Source organism: Neomonachus schauinslandi, chromosome X (genome assembly GCF_002201575.2).
Source record: "Neomonachus schauinslandi chromosome X, ASM220157v2, whole genome shotgun sequence".
Taxonomy (NCBI): domain Eukaryota; kingdom Metazoa; phylum Chordata; class Mammalia; order Carnivora; family Phocidae; genus Neomonachus; species Neomonachus schauinslandi.
This window is the reverse complement of record NC_058419.1, coordinates 66,918,588-66,935,414: the sequence shown is the minus strand read 5'-3', so window position 1 is coordinate 66,935,414 and position 16,827 is coordinate 66,918,588. Positions and strand designations below refer to the sequence as shown.

The following is a 16,827-nucleotide window of genomic DNA, read 5'->3' as shown; positions in this document are numbered from 1 at the left end:
AGTGTCTATTGATTATCCATACTTACTCTGAATGTGTGAATGACAAAATATCAGTTCTCCCTATGCATTACAGAAACGAGTTGCTTCAATGGGCCACCCATTTCTAGTCACAAAGACATATTGTTTATTTAGTAATGATTATCTGCACAAATTGCAGATATAAACTGGTAACAATAAAACTGGTAAAGAGCCTCCCTTTCGAGTCATTTTGTCTTAACTAATCAGTTTTAACCAGCTTATTTGACTTAATACTGTCATTTACTATACAGTTTACATTCAAAATCTATATACTCAAAGCAGGGGGGAAAGGGACTTCCTATAATTTAAGAAAGCTGCCAATGCAAATATATTTAAAACCTTTCAACTACTAATCTACAACAGAATATCCTATGATAAAGGCAGAAGGTATATATGAATTATGAATATACACTGGCAAAAGATGCTACTCACCAACACACCGAGCAATTAGGAAGGATGACAGCAAGACGACAACATAGACAAAGTGACCCGGAAACAAGAATTCATATAATCTTTAAATATCTTACCCTTAAGCAAAATTAATTTATTATTTATTTATTTGGGGGGGGGGCAGAGGGAGAGAGAGTATCTTAAGCAGGTTTCATGTTCAGCTCAGAGACCAATGCAGGGCTTGATCTCACGACCCTGAGATCATGACCTGAAATCAAGAGTTGAACGCTTAACAGACTGAGCCATGGAGGTGCCCTTTAAAACTTATTTTTAAACTAGCCATTTGTACAAAATGATCTTTGTCAACATCTAAGGGAAAAGGCAAAATATTTATCTTAAAGGTATGTAAAAGGTGCACATCCCTGTAAAGGAAAAATAAATGCATACTTCGAATTTGTCCAAATGCCTAGGCCTCTTTCTGATTCTCACAGCTGACCCTCAGACTTGAACTGTCGAAAAAATTTCCAAATGAACCTATCTGTCCACCAAGATATTTCTATGTTAAAAACCTTCAGGAAGGCATCAGTTTTTCTGATCCCAAATTACTCTTGTTTCAATTTAATTTTTGTAAACTGGGATTTGCTTAGGAAGGAAATATGCAATTTTTAAAATAGAGGGATGTAAGAAATAAAACCCTATCATCTTGCTCCATTTTCAGAGCCCATATTCTAAAACTGTAGCTTATTCATCCCAATCCATTAAAAAAAAAGTTTCAACATTTAAAAATTTATACTTTATACCTTTTTATGTGAATATGTAATATTGTAATGTAAAATTATTGTTATAATAAATGCCCCTTTTTTGACATTTTCTTCTCAGTGAATCTTTTGTCTATTATTTCACTGTATAGAACCATCTTAATATGATGAAAATATTTAAGACTTACTTAATGGCCCTTACAATAACTGTGTTTTTTAAGTTATTCAAGTTTTTATTAGCTGAAAATACTGGTTAATGACCACATGATCCAGTGGCCTAGAGACCACCTCTAATCATATGAAAAGAAAACAGCTTCTTCAAAAAGAAAAGAAGATACTCAAATTGGAAAAGAGAGGAGCTTCTAAGTGAACATATACCAACATTTTATTAACAGGTAAAACCTGATCATTTTGTTTGGGCTCTTGTTATGACACATTTAAAGGAACTCATTAAATTACTGAAAAAGGAAGGGATGACCTTGTAATAAATTCTGACGTGTCACTGATTAAAGTCCCAATCATCTAGAGTACATATACATAATATTCTCCTATTTACCTCAAGGTCATTAATAATTTTTAAGTGGTTGCTGCTTTATATACAAGTGTGAGCATGTGCACACACACATATATGTGCATGCATACATTCCATTTAGTTGTTTCTTTATATAACTTCAGACACCAAAAGCACTAGAGTTAAGATGGAAATAGGAGGGCAATTAACTTCCTAAGCTTTTTAGATCATTCCCAGTATGACAACTGTCAAATTACATCAGGGTTTTAAGTGTTTGAAGAGAAAGGCATAAATTTTGGTCCCAAACAAGAGCAATAACTCATTTTGATGAAAAAATAAAATTCCCGTCACTAGAGATGCTGGTTAATGATGAAGAACATTCTACATACATACATGAGAATTAAGGTTTTTCCTCCAAAAGATATACAGTGGCAAAGACTTTAAAAAATGAAAGTGTAGGTATCTATCACTGAAGTATGTCAGTGGGGAGGGAGGAGAAACAATGAACCTACACTGTCCTCTTAAAAAAAAAAAAGAAATGGATACTTTCCATCTAAACTGTCAGCATAAAGGAAATTTAAAAAACTATTAAAATTTGGAATCCAATGTAATTCATCTGGTTATGGATATCAAATGGCTATCAGGCCCCCAAAATGGAAATGGGGCAAAGTGAAATAGTAACAAAAACGATGCTTTGGGCACAAATAAGGCAGTAACAAGAAAATAATTCGTGGCTAAATACAGACATCACATGAAATATTGTGAAAGATGTAAAACTCAAATTGCTTTTCAAATAAATCTTACCTAAAAAAAGGATTATAGAAATGGGAATGTATGATTTCTTTTTTAATAAAACAATTCTGCTTCAGTGCAAATGTGTCAAAAAAAAAATGTCTTGTGCAACTTAGCAGGAACAGTTTCCACAGCCTTTCACGCTGTTGACAATTTCTTCTTGTAGTTTCTTCCTTTCCTCCTCTTTGGACACATTTTCTTTCTTTGCATCCCATGTGGGGTTATTATGGTTCTGCACACGGCTACTCTGTGTATGCCACATTTCTGAATAGATACTGCCAGGGTTTGCAAGCAAACCATGGTGGGTACCACGTTCAGCTATCTTACCCTAAAAAGCAAAAGCAAGAGAAACATAGAAAAAGGTCATATAACTAGCGTAATAACTGAAAATACATAATAATTTCTAACTAACGATTTTGAAGGATTTGCATTCATTAAAATACCTCTCCCAATTCCTCATCCATAGTATAAGTAGGAAAAATTGAGGTGGGAATGCTTTCTTCCCTGTTAAGCTATTAGTCCAGTGAACAAACAAAAAGCTGTGAAATTCCATATACTGTAAACCATTTCACTTAAATAAAATTTTAATGTTTTATTTTTAATTCTGAAGGGCAGAAAAGGAAGGTGAAAAAATTTTAAAGGTAACTGTAATTGGTAAATATTTAATCAAAAGCATTGTTATTTATTACAGGGACATAAAAATAATACCCTGAAATCGTTATGTATACTTTAAAATAAAAAAGATTTCTCCATGAAAAGCTACTTCTTCCAGTAGCTATTTTTGTTAACAGTGGATATTAAACTTAACATTGCAGATTTGGTATAGATTCCAAACTCTTATCTACAATTAATTTGTCTCTTGACAGCTACTGTTAAACATGGTGGGAGACAAAAGGAGTTTTGTCACTTTTACTGGTACTCCCAGTTTTAGGACCTTTACAAATATACCCTTAAGCAAAACAACTAAAATTTGTTCCCACATCTGAGTGGTTAATTTAAGACTCCTCTTTCATTGCTAGCTAGGCAGTTTAAAAAAGAACTATTTTGCTCAGCTATTTAAATTCCTCTGGATTGTGAAGAACACAGTTCTCAACCTTGGTATGTGTGGACCACTTCATTGGCACAAAACTCCCCATGGGTTACATGTTTTATATTTTTCTATTTACCACTGTCAAAAACAAAATCCTCCGTGAAAACTTCATCAAAAGCTACTAGAAAAAATGGAATTATTTTTGTGGAAATACCAATGAAATAAATCACAAATAATTACCCTGTAGTAAAAATGTATTTTAAATTATTTTTATTTGTATTAAAGTACAAATGTATATATCCTAAAAAGTTAAGATTAAAAAGCTTATAACAAAAAGGTCTTTTGTCTCCTCCTTCATGCCTATCGCCTTCCTATCCCCAAATTCATAGCTATTTCTTCGGTATTTACACATACATATATGCATATATACATGTATTATGAAATTCAGCACTCCTATACTATCCCACATTACCACTATTTCATTTTTACACTCTTCCAATAACATTGGTTATAGCACAAGTGTTGTTTAAGTTAATATTCAGTGTTTACCTTATTATGACCATGTAAAGTATTACCTGTTGAGTCAAGTAGATACTAGAATTTTATGTATTTTTTCTTGTAAAATTTTTTATTCTTAGTAATTGCCTTGTTTTTTCATTTTCTAATTTTTCTAAGTCACTATTGGTAATTCTCTCTAAACTTTCTTCCAGAATTATAAAGCCCATCTGAATACTATTTTTCTCATAATCAATTATATTAGGTAATCTATTAGTTCAATCCTCCATGACTACCTCCCCTTTGAGACATTCCTCTCACAACTTTTAAGGTTGTTTTATTTATCCTCAACTTTGAAATTTTATGATAATGTGTTCTGGTGTGTGTGTGTTTTCCTTTCCATTCATTGTGCTGGGTACTTGGTGGGCCCTTTCAATCTGGAAACTCATGCTTTTCCCAGTTTGACAACTACCACATTTTTCTCACTTCATCCTCTCTCTAAATTTACACTATTTTTTTGCTAATTCATTTGAGAATGAGTTACAGACATCACTACATTTCACTCCTACATATTTCATTAGCATGTATCTCCTAAAAACAAGAATATTTTCATACTGACTAGAATACAAATATTATCACACCCAAGAAATTTATCTAACATATAATCCATAGTCAGATTTCACCTACTGTCCCAATAATATATCCTTTATATACATATTTTTCCACCCAGAATCCAATCGGGATCAATACATTGAATTTATAAGTTTTCAAGTCTGTGTTAGGTATGTGTTACACTGACATTTCTAAAACATCCAGGTGCGGTTTTTTTTTTTTTAAAGATTTTACTTATTTATTTGACAGAGAGAGAGAGAGACAGCGAGAGAGAGAACACAAGCAGGGGGAGTGGGAGAGGGAGAAGCAGGCTTCCCGTGGAGCAGGGAGCCTGATGTGGGGCTTGATCCCAGGACCCTGGGATCATGACCTGAGCGGAAGGCAGACACTTAACGACTGAGCCATCCAGGTGTCCCCAGGTGCGTTTTTAAAGAATGCCATTTAAGTTGTTTTTGTTTAGTTGTTTCTGATTATTAGATTCAGGCTAAACATTTTTGGTAGAAATACAATATAGGTGATGATGCGCCCCACTGCATCAGATCAGGAGGTACAGAATGTCAATTTACTCCACAATTAATAATAAGTTTGATCATTTGGTTAAGGGAATTACATTTCTCTATTTTAAAGGTAATTTTTCTCTTTGAAATTAATAAGTAATCTATGGGTTACATTTTCAAACTGTGTAAATATTCCATTCCTCAATAATTTTTTCACCATTTGGTTTTAGCAACCAGTGATGATCCTTACCTGCAGTCATTATTACAATGGTAGCTGCAAAATATGACTTTTTTCTAAATTCGTCATTCTTTCTACAAGTGTTACTTGGCATTCTTCTTAAAGAAGAGCTTTCCCTTTCCCCATACTTTTGTATTGTTGTGAAATTATAGGTTAGGTTTTTTTTTAAAGATTTTATTTATTTATTTGACAGAGAGAGACACTGCGAGAGAGGGAACACAAGCAGTGGAAGTGGCAGGCAGAGGAGAAGCAGGCTTCCCACGGAGCAGGGAGCCTGTTGTGGGGCTCGATACCAGGACCCTGGGATCATGACCTGAGCCAAAGGCAGACACTTAATGACTGAGTCACCCAGGCGCCCCTATAGGTTAGTTTTTTATTGAACATATCATAATTCATTAAGTATCGTTATTTTTTTTTATGTTCAAATTATCCCACATTGGGCCAGTGGGAGCCCACAAAAAAATGGTTCTTGTGTCTTTGTGATAGGTATTCATTAGTTTTCTCACTCCAGATACTGAATCAGTCATATATTCAAAGAATTTTGGTTCCTTTTAGTGAGGAATAGTATTTAGTGCTCAAGATTTATGCGCCTGTTATACTTATTACTACTGGGATTTCACTGCTTCTAGGCCTTTTCACTGAAAAGTTAGGAACTTTATCATTTTGAATACCTACTGATAATTCTGTTCCAATATAACATCACAAGGTTGCTCTTCTTCTTGCATTCCATTATTACTATCTTGACCACTGTTTTACAACATGGGTATATTTACTCATATGCTCACTCTTAAAATATACAGAAAACAATTTCAAATAGGCTATTTCCATACTACTACTAATAACAAAATTAGGTTCAAATTTTGATTTATTTTTGTCCTTATATTCCACTAAGGGTAAATAATCAGAGTAATGTGTTCAACAGTTACTTAGATTGTTTTGCTTCTGCATGTCTTGTTATCAATTTGTTATGCAGTTTCACTTCTTTCTGTTTGTAATCACTTTTTGCTTTTCCCCATCCTTGCTGACTTTCAAAATTTTAAATATATAAAAACATTGCCATGGTTCAAAAGTAAAAATAATAAAGTAGCTAAGATGGTAGAGTAGGAGGACCGTAGGCTTGCTGCATCCCTCAAACACAGCTAGATAAATATCAACTCATTCTGAATACCCAAGAAATTGATCTGAGGACTGACAGAACAAACTGCACAACTAGAGGGAAAGAAGAGGCCACATTGTGGTAGATAGGAGATGCAGAGACCTGGTTTGGGGAAGAAATGGATCATGGATGCTGCAGAGGGGAAGGCGCCCAGGTTGCAGAGGGAGGCGAGAGAGAGAGAGAGAGAGAGAGAGAGAGAAGCACAGAGGGGATCACACAATGAAAACACTTCCCAAACCCATTAACTGAGAAACTGACAGGATGATTCAAAAAGTACACACTGCACTACAACAGTAAGGCAAGAAACCCAGACACAGACAGAAAACAATAATCTAAAACACACTTAGTGTACATGAAGGGACTTTATTTGCTCCTTGGGAGTGCTTCCCTGACGAACTGCCCTCTCAGGGGACAAAGGAACTGGCTGGTGCCACTTCCCTCCACTGGCCTTCAGCATCAACTAGTAACTTCAGTAAATAGAAGAGTGACAACACAGGCTGCTTAACTGCTTACACCAACCCTGCCCCTCTGCTCTCTACTGGTGTTGCTTCTCTCAGGCAAGTGTGCCTGAGAACCAGCACAGCGGGCTCCTCCCCCAGAAAACCAGCACAATCCCCCACAGGCACCATATCTACTGACCACAGACTTCTGCAAATCTTCAGCTCTAGTGGAAATGGCACCAGGTCTTTTTAAACAAGCAGACAAGAGCACAACTAATTAAAACTCGCCACACTCTGGCCAAGGTCCAGACACTACTCACTGCAGGCAAGGAGAAACTCTGCAGAGCACTGATCTGAGGGATAGAGCAGCCATAACACAGCAGCAGAGTGCACACAGCAGACAGCAGAGACACTTCATGAAGCGACAGGCCCTGGACATTATATGACCTCTTCTTCATAAAGTCATTACTCTCAAAAGCAGGAAACATAACAGGCTTTCCTAACACAGAGAAGAAAATAGATACCTCAGCCAAGACTGAGGAATTCATCACAAAAGAAAGAACAAGGTCATGGCCAGGGATCTAAACAAAATACATGTAAGTAACACGCCTGACCCATAAATTAAAGCAACAATCTTAAGGATACTAGCTGGGCTTGAGAAAAGCATAGAAGAGACCTGGGAGATGCTTAATCACAGACATACAAGAGCTTAAAAACAATCATGCCAAAATGAAAAATGCAATAACTGAGATTCAAAAATGACTGGATGCAATGACCACACGAAAGGAAGAAGAAAAGAAACGAGTAAGTGATATACAAGGTACAATTATGGAAAATAAGGAAGCCGATAAAAAGGGGGGAAAAATCTAGGGACACGAAAGTAGACTAAAGGAACTCAGTGACTCCATGAAACATAATTACATTTGTATCACAGGAGTCCCAGAAGAAGAGAAAAGGGGACAGAAGATTAATTCGAGGAAATTAGAGCTGAAAAATTATAATCTGGGGAAGGAAACAGACTTCCAAGTCCAGGAGGCACAGAGAACTCCCATCAAAATCAACAAAAGCAGGCCAACATCAAGACATATTGTAGTTAAATGAACAAAAAAGCAGAGATATAGAAAAAAAATCCTAAGAGTAGCAAGACAAAAGGAGTGCCTAACTTAAGAGGGAAGACAAACTATATTAGCAGCAGACCTGTTCATAAAAATTTAGCAGGCCGGAAGAGAGAGGCATGATATATTCAATGTGCTGAATGGGAAAAATATGCAGGTAAGAATACTGTATCCAGCAAGGCTGTCATTCAGAATAGAAAGAGAGAGAGAGTTTCCCAGACAAACAGAAACTAAAGGATTTCATGACCACTAAACCATCCCTGCAAGAATTATTAAAAGGAAATTTTTGAGTGGGAAAGAAAGACCAAAACTGACAAAGACTAGAGAGTAACACAGAAAATCTCAAGAAACAATGACAAAACAAGTAATAAAATGGCACTAAATTCATATCTAACAATAATTACTCTGAATGTAAATGGACTAAATGCTCCAATCAAAAGAGATATGGTGTCAGACTGGATGAAAAAAAAAAAAAAAAAACAAGACCCATCTATATACTGCCTAGAAGAGACTCATTTTAGATCTAAAGACACCTGCAGATTCAAAGTGAGGGGATGAAGAAATATTTACCATGCAAACAGACTTCAAGAAAAGCCAGAGTAGCAATATTTATAACAGACAAACTAGACTTTAAACCAAAGACTGTAACAAGAGATGAAAAAGGGCATTATATAATAAAAAAGGGGTCTATCCAATAAGAAGATCTCCCCCAGAAGCATTCAAATACATAAAACAATTTAAAAAAAACATAAAGGAACTCATTGATAATACAAAAACAGTAGGGCATGCTTATATCAAGGGACAGATCATCTAAGCAGAAAAATCAATAAGGAAACAATGACTTTGAAGACACACTGGACTAGATGGACTTAACAGACAGATTCAGAACATTGCATCTTTTTTTTTTTTTAAAGATTTTATTTATTTATTTGAGACAGAGAGAATGAGAGAGAGAGAGCACATGAGAGGGGGGAGGGTCAGAGGGAGAAGCAGACTCCCTGCCGAGCAGAGAGCCCGATGCGGGACTCGATCCAGGGACTCCAGGATCATGACCTGAGCCGAAGGCAGTCGCTTAACCAACTGAACCACCCAGGCACCCCCAGAACATTGCATCTTAAAAGCAGCAGAATACACATTCTTTTCAAATACACATGGGACATTCTCCAGAACAGATCACGTACTGGTCACAAATCAAGCCTCAACAAGTACAAAAAGAATGAAATCATACCATGCATACTTTCTGACCACAATGCTATGACCTTGAAATCAACCACAAGATAAAATTTGAGAAAAACCACAAATACTGGAAGGTAAATAACATGCTACTAAACAATGAATGAGTCAACCAGAAAATAAAAGAAATTAGGAAAAAACACAGAAACAAATGAAAATGAAAACATGGCAGTCCATAACATTTGGGATGCAGCAAAAACAGTCATAAGAGGGAGTATATAGCAATACAGGCCTACCTCAAGTAGGAAGATCTCCAATATGCAACCTAACCTTACATATAAAGGAGCTAGAAAAAGAACAACAGTCATGAAAACTGGGTGTTATATGCAACTAATTAATCAGTGAACATTATATCAAAACCTAAATACATTGGCTTAATTGAATTTAAATTAAAAAAAAGAAAAAAAAAGAAAAAGAACAAATGAAGGCTAACACCAGCAGAAGACATGAAATAATAAGATTAGAGCAGAAATAAATAATATCAGAATCAAAAAAACAGCAGACAGATCAATGAAACTGGGAGCTGGTTCTCTGAAAAAATGAATGAAATTGATAACCCTCTGGCTAGATTTATAAAAAAGAAAAGAGAAAGGACCCAAATAAATAAAATCATGAAAGATAGAGAACTCACAAACAATAATACAAAAATACAAATATAAGATAATATTATGAAAAATTATAAGCCAACAAATTGAGTAATCTGGAAGAAATGGATAAATTGCTAAAATCATATGAAATACCAAAACTGAAACAAGAAGAAACAGAAACCTTGAACAGACGGATAACCAGTGAAGAAACTGAATCAGTAATAAAAAATCTGCCAACAAACAAGACCATGGCGAGATGGCTTCACAGGGGAATGCTATCAAATCTTTAAAGAAAAGTTAATACCTATTCTTCTTATTAGAAATGGAAGGAAAACTTCCACTCATCCTACGAGGCCCGCATTATTCTGATTCCAAAATCAAAGACTCCACTAAAAATGAGAACTATAGGCCAATATCCCTGATGGACATAGATGCAAAATTTCTCAACAAAATACTAGCAAATCGAATACAGCAGTATAGGAAAAGAATCATTCACCATGATCAAGTGGGATTTATTCCTGCGCTACAGGAATGGTTCAATATTTGCAAATCACTCAATGTGATATACCACATTAATAAAAAAGAGGCTAAGAACCATATGATCCTCTCAATAGATGCAGAAAAAACACTTGACAACATAAGCATCCATTCTTGATTAAAAACCATCAACAACAGAGGGACAGAGGGAACATACCTTGACATCATAAAGGCCATATAGGAAAGACTCACATCTAGTATCATCCTCAGTGGAGAAAAACCGCTTTTCATTTATAATCAGTAAAAAGACAAGGATGTCCACTCTCACTACTTTTATTTAACATAGTACTGGAAGTACCAGCCTCAGCAATCAGACAACAAAAAGAAATAAAAGGCATCCAAATCAGCAAAGAAGTCAAACTTTCACTATTTGCAGATGACATGATACTCTATATAGAAAAACCAAAAGACTCCACCAAAAAATTGCTAGAACTCATACATGCATTCTGTCCATTTGCAAGATACAGAATCAATGTACAGAAATCTGTTGCATTTCTATACACCTATAATAAAACAGGAGAAAGAAAAATCAAGAAATCAATCACATTTACAATTATACCAAAAACCATAAGACACCTAGGAATAAACCTAAACAAAGAGGTAAAAGATCTGTACTATGAAAACTTAAAAAACACTATGAAAGAAACTGAAGATGACACCAAAAAAGGGAAAAACATTCTACGTTCATGGACTGGAAGAACAAATACTGTTGAAATGTCTATACTACCCAAAGCAATCTATACATTTAATGCAATCCCTATCAAAATACAAACAGCATTTTTCACAGAGCTAGAACAAATAATCTTAAAATTTGTATGGAAAAACAAAAGACCCCAAAATGCCAAAGCAACTTTGAAAAACAAAGTTGGAGGCATCACAATTCTGAACTTGAAGTTATTTGTAGTAATCAGGACGGTATAGTATTGGCACAAAACAGACACATAGATCAATGGAACAGAATAGAGAACCCAGAAATGGACCCACAAATATATGGTCAACTCATGTTCAACAACACAGGAAAAAATGTCCAAAGGGACAGACAGTCTCTTCAAGATATGGTGTTGGAAAAACTGGACAGCAACATGGAAGAGAATGAAACTGGACCACTTTCTTACACCATACACAAAAATAATTTCAAAATGGATGAAAGACCTAAATGTGAGACAGAAAACCATCAAAATCCTAGAGGAGAAAACAGGCAGTAACCTCTCTGACATCAGCTGTAGCAACTTCATACTTGGTATTTCTCCAGAGGCAAGGAAAACAAAAGCAATAATAAACTATTGGGACTTTTACTGCCACTTTATTGAATTCATGTATGAATTCTAAAAACTTTGGGGTGGAGTCTTTTGGGTTTTCCACATAAAGTACCATGTCATCTGCAAAGAGTGAGAGTTTGACTTCTTTGCCAATTCGGATGCCTTTTGTTTGTGTTGTCTGATTGCTGAGGCCAGACTTCTAGTACTATGTTGGACAGCAGTGGTGATAGTGGACATCCCTGCCATGTTCCTGACCTTAGGGGAAAAGCTCTCAGTTTTTCCCCACTGAGAATCATATTCACTGTGGATTTTTCATAGATGGCTTTTATGATATTGAGGTATGTTCCCTCTATCCCTTCACTGTGAAGAGTTTTAACCAAAGGATGCTGTACTTTGTCAAATGCTTTTTCTGCATCTATTGAGAGGATCATATGGTTCTTCTCTTTTATTTATGTAGTGTATCACACTGGTTGATTTGTGGATGTTGAACTACCCTTGCAGCCCACAAATAAATCCCACTTAATCCTGGTGAATAATCCTTTTAATGTACTGTTGGATCCTATTGGCTAGTATTTTGGTGAGAATTTTTGCATCCATGATCATCAGGGACATTGGTCTGTTACTTCTCATTTTTACTGGGGTCTTTGGTTTTGGGATGAGGGTAATGCTGGCCCCATAGAATGAGTTTGAAAGCTTTCCTTCCATTTCGATTTTTTTTTTTTAATTTTACCTACCATTTCGATTTTTTGAAACACCTTAAGAAGAATAGGTATTAATTCTTTAAACATTTGGTAGAATTACCATGGGAAGCCATCTGGCCTTGGACTCTTGTTTGTTGGAAGATTTTTGATTACTGCTTCAATTTCCTTGATGGTTATGGGTCTGTTCAGGTTTTCTATGTCTTCCTGGTTCAGTTTTGGTAGTTTATAGGTCTCTAGAAATGCATCCATTTCTTTCAGACTGCTTGATTTGTTGACATATTCAGTAAAGTGGTAGGATATAAAATCAATGCACAGAAATCAGTTGCATTTCTATACACCAACAACAAGACAGATGAAAGAGAAATTAAGGAGTCATCCCGTTTACAATTGCACCCAAAACTGTAAGATACCTAGGAATAAATCTAACCAAAGAGGTAAAGAATCTGTACTCAGAAAATTATAGAATACTCATGAAAGAAATTGAGGAAGACACAAAGAAATGAAAAAACGTCCCATGCTCATGGATTGGAAGAACAAATACTGTGAAAATGTCTATGCTACCTAGAGCAATCTACACATTTAATGCAATCCCTTTCAAAATGCCACCAACTTTTTTCAAAGAAATGGAAGAAATATTCCTAAAATTTGTATGGAACCAGAGAAGACCCCGAATAGCCAGAGGAATGTTGAAAAAGAAAAGCAAAGATGGTGGCATCACAATTCCGGGCTTCAAGCTCTATTACAAAGCTGTAATCTTATCAAGACAGTATGGTACTGGCACAAAAACAGACACATAGATCAATGGAACACAACAGAGACCCCAGAAATGGACCCTCAACACTATGGTCAACTGATCTTCGACAAAGCAGGAAAGAATGTCCAATGGAAAAAAAGACAGTCTCTTCAACAAATGGTGTTGGGAAAATTGGACAGCCACATGCAGAAGAATGAAACTGGACCTTTTCCTTACAACACACACAAAAACAGACTCAATGAATCAAAGACTTAAATGTGAGATGGGAATCCATCAAAATCCTAAAGGAGAACACGGGCAGCAAACTGTTCGACCTCAGCCGCAGCAACTTCTTCCTAGAAACATCACCAAAGGCAAGGGAAGCAAAGGCAAAAATGAACTATTGGGACTTCATCAAGATAAAAAGCTTTTGCACAGCAAAGGGAACAGTGTGACAAAACCAAAAGACGACCAACAGAATGGGAGAAGATACTTGCAAATGACATACCAATAAAGGGCTAGTATCCAAAATCTATAAAGAATTTATCAAACTCAACACCCAAAGAACAAATAATCCAATCAAGAAATGGGCAGTAGACATGAACAGACATTTCTGCAAAGACAACATCCAAATGGCCAACAGACACATGAAAAAGTGCTCAAGATCACTTGGCATCAGGGAAATACAAATCAAAACCACAGTGAGATACCACCTTACACCAGTCAGAGTGGCTAAAATTAACAAGTCAAGAAAGGACAGATGTTGGCGAGGATGAGGAGAAAGGGGAACCCTCCTACGCTGTTGGTGGGAATGCAAGCTGGTGCAGCCACTCTGGAAAAGAGTGTGGAGGCTACTCAGAAAGTTGAAAATAGAGCTACCTACAACCCAGGAATTGCACAACTAGGTATTTATCCAAAGGACACAAACATAGTGATCTGAAGGGGCACCTGCACCCCAATGTTTATAGCAGCAATGTCCACAATAGCCAAACTATGGAAAGAGCCCAGATGTCCACTGACAGATGAATGGATAAAGATGATGTGGTACAGAAATTAGTTGCTTTCTTATACACTAACAATGCAACTGTAGAAAGAGAAATTAGAGAAACGATTCCATTTACAATAGCACCAAAGACCATAAGATACCTCCAAATAAACCTAACCAAAGAGGTAAAAGATCTATACTCTAGGAACTACAAAACACTCATGAAAGAAATTGAAGAAGACACAAAAAGATGGAAAAATATTCCATGCTCATGGATTGGAAGAATAAACATTGTTAAAACGTCTATGCTACCCAGAGCAATCTATACCTTCAATGCCATCCCAATCAAAATTCCAATGACATTTTTCAAAGTGCTGGAACAAACAATCCTAAAATTTGTATGGAATCAGAAAAGACCCCGAATCGCCATGGAAATGTTGAAAAAGAAAAACAAAGCTGGGGGCATCTCGTTGCCCAATTTCAAGCTATATTACAAAGCTGTGATCACCAAGACAGCATGGTACTGGCACAAAAACAGACATACAGACCAATGGAACAGAAGAGAGAACCCAGATATGGACCCTCAACTCTATGGTCAAATAATCTTTGACAAAGCAGGAAAAAAAATGCAATGGAAAAAAGACAGTCCCTTCAATAAATGGCGCTGGGAAAATTGGACAGCCACATGCAGAAGAATGAAACTCGACCATTCTCTAACACCATACACAAAGATAAACTCAAAATGCATGAAAGACCTCAATGTGAGACAGGAATCCATCAAAATCCTAGAGGAGAACATAGGCACTAACCTCTTTGACATCGCCCACAGCAACTTCTTTCAAGATACATCTCCAAAAGCTAGTGAAACAAAAGCAAAAATGAACTTTTGGGACTTCATCAAGGTAAAAAGCTTCTGCACAGCAAAGGAAACAGTCAACACAACAAAGAGGCAACCCACAGAATGGGAGAAGATATTTGCAAATGACACTACAGATGAAGGGCTGGTACCCAAGATCTATAAAGAACTTCTCAAACTCAACACCCCAAACAACAAATAATCAAGTCAAAAAGTGGGCAGAAGATATGAAAAGACACTTCTCTGAAGAAGACATACAAATGGCTAAAAGACACATGAAAAAATGTTCATCATCATTAGCCATCAGGGAAATTCAAATCAAAACCACATTGAGATACCACCTTATACCAGTTAGAATGGCAAAAATGGACAGGGAAAGAAACAACAAATGTTGGAGAGGTTGTGGAGAAAGGGGAACCCTCTTACACTGTTGGTGGGAATGCAAGTTGGTACAGCCACTTTGGAAAACAGTGTGGAGGTGCCTCAAAAATTTAAAAATAGAGCTACCCTATGACCCAGCAATTGCACTCCTGGGTATTTACCCCAAGGACACAGATGTAGTGAAAAGGGCCATATGCACCCCAATGTTCATAGCGGCAATGTCCACAATAGCCAAACTGTGGAAAGAGCCGAGATGCCCTTCAACAGATGAATGGATGAAGAAGATGTGGTCCATATATACAATGGAATATTACTCAGCCATCAGAAAAGACGAATACCCAACTTTTACATCAAAATGGATGGGACTGGAGGAGATTATGCTAAGTGAAATAAGTCAAGCAGAGAAAGTCAATTATCATATGGTTTCACTTATTTGTGGAACATAAGGAACAGCATGGAGGACATTAGGAGAAGGAAGGGAACAATGAGGGGGGGATCAGAGGGAGAGATGAACCATGAGAGACTATGGACTCTGAGAAACAAACAGGGTTTTAGAGGGGAAGGGGGCAGGGGGATTTGTTAGCCTGGTGATGGGTATTAAGGAGGGCACGTACTGCAGGGAGCACTGGGTGTTATACGAAAACAATGGATCGTGGATCACCACATCAAAATCCAATGATGTACTGCATGGTGACTAACATAATAAAATTTAAAAAAAAAGTATGACAAAAAAAAGATGATGTGGTATATATATACATAATAGAGTATTACTCAGCCATCAAAAATTGAAATCGTGCCATTTGCAATCATGTGGATGGAACTACAGGGTATTAAGCTAAGCAAAATATGTCAGTCCGAGAAAGAATTATCATATGATCTCACTGGTATGTGGACTTTAAGAAACAAAACAGAGGATCATAGGGGAAGAGAAGAAAAAATAAAACAAGACGAAATGAGAGAGGGAGACAAACCATAAGAGACTCTTAACCTTAGAATACAAACTGAAGTTTGCTGGAGGGGAGAGAAGTTAGCAGGATGGGGTAATTGGGTGATGGACATTGGGGAGGGTATGTGTTGTAATTAGCACTGTGTATTATATAAGACTGATGAATCACAGACCTGTACCCTTGAAACAAATAATACATTATATGTTAAAAAATAAATAAATAAACTATTGGGACTTTTCAAGTTAAAAAGCTTCTGCACAGTGAAGGAAACACATGACAAGACTAAAAGGCAACCTCCAGAATGGGAGAAGGTATTTGCAAATGACATACCTGATAAAAGGGCAGTATCCAAAATCTATAAAGAACTTATCAAACTCAACACCCAAGAAACAAATATCCAGTTAAAAAATGGGCAGAAGACGTGAACAGACATTTTTCCAAAGAAGGTATCCAGATGGCTAACAGGTGCATGAAAAGATGCTCAACATCTCTCACCATAAGGGGAATACAAATCAAAACCATGGTGATATACCATCTCACACCTGTCAGGATGGGT

General features: G+C 36.4%; 1 protein-coding gene across 3 annotated transcripts in view; it reads right to left on the bottom strand.

Moving 5' to 3' along the window:
• Positions 1 to 956: 956 nt before the first annotated feature.
• Positions 957 to 16,827, bottom strand: part of ABCB7 (ATP binding cassette subfamily B member 7) — a 165,839-nt gene continuing 149,968 nt past the window's right edge. For all 3 annotated transcript variants that reach the window (XM_044911522.1, XM_044911523.1, XM_021686869.2), the window contains one exon: positions 957 to 2,797. In XM_044911522.1, coding sequence (XP_044767457.1) covers positions 2,582 to 2,797 — 216 coding nt within the window. In that variant the 3' untranslated portion in view covers positions 957 to 2,581. The remainder of the gene's footprint in view (positions 2,798 to 16,827) is intronic.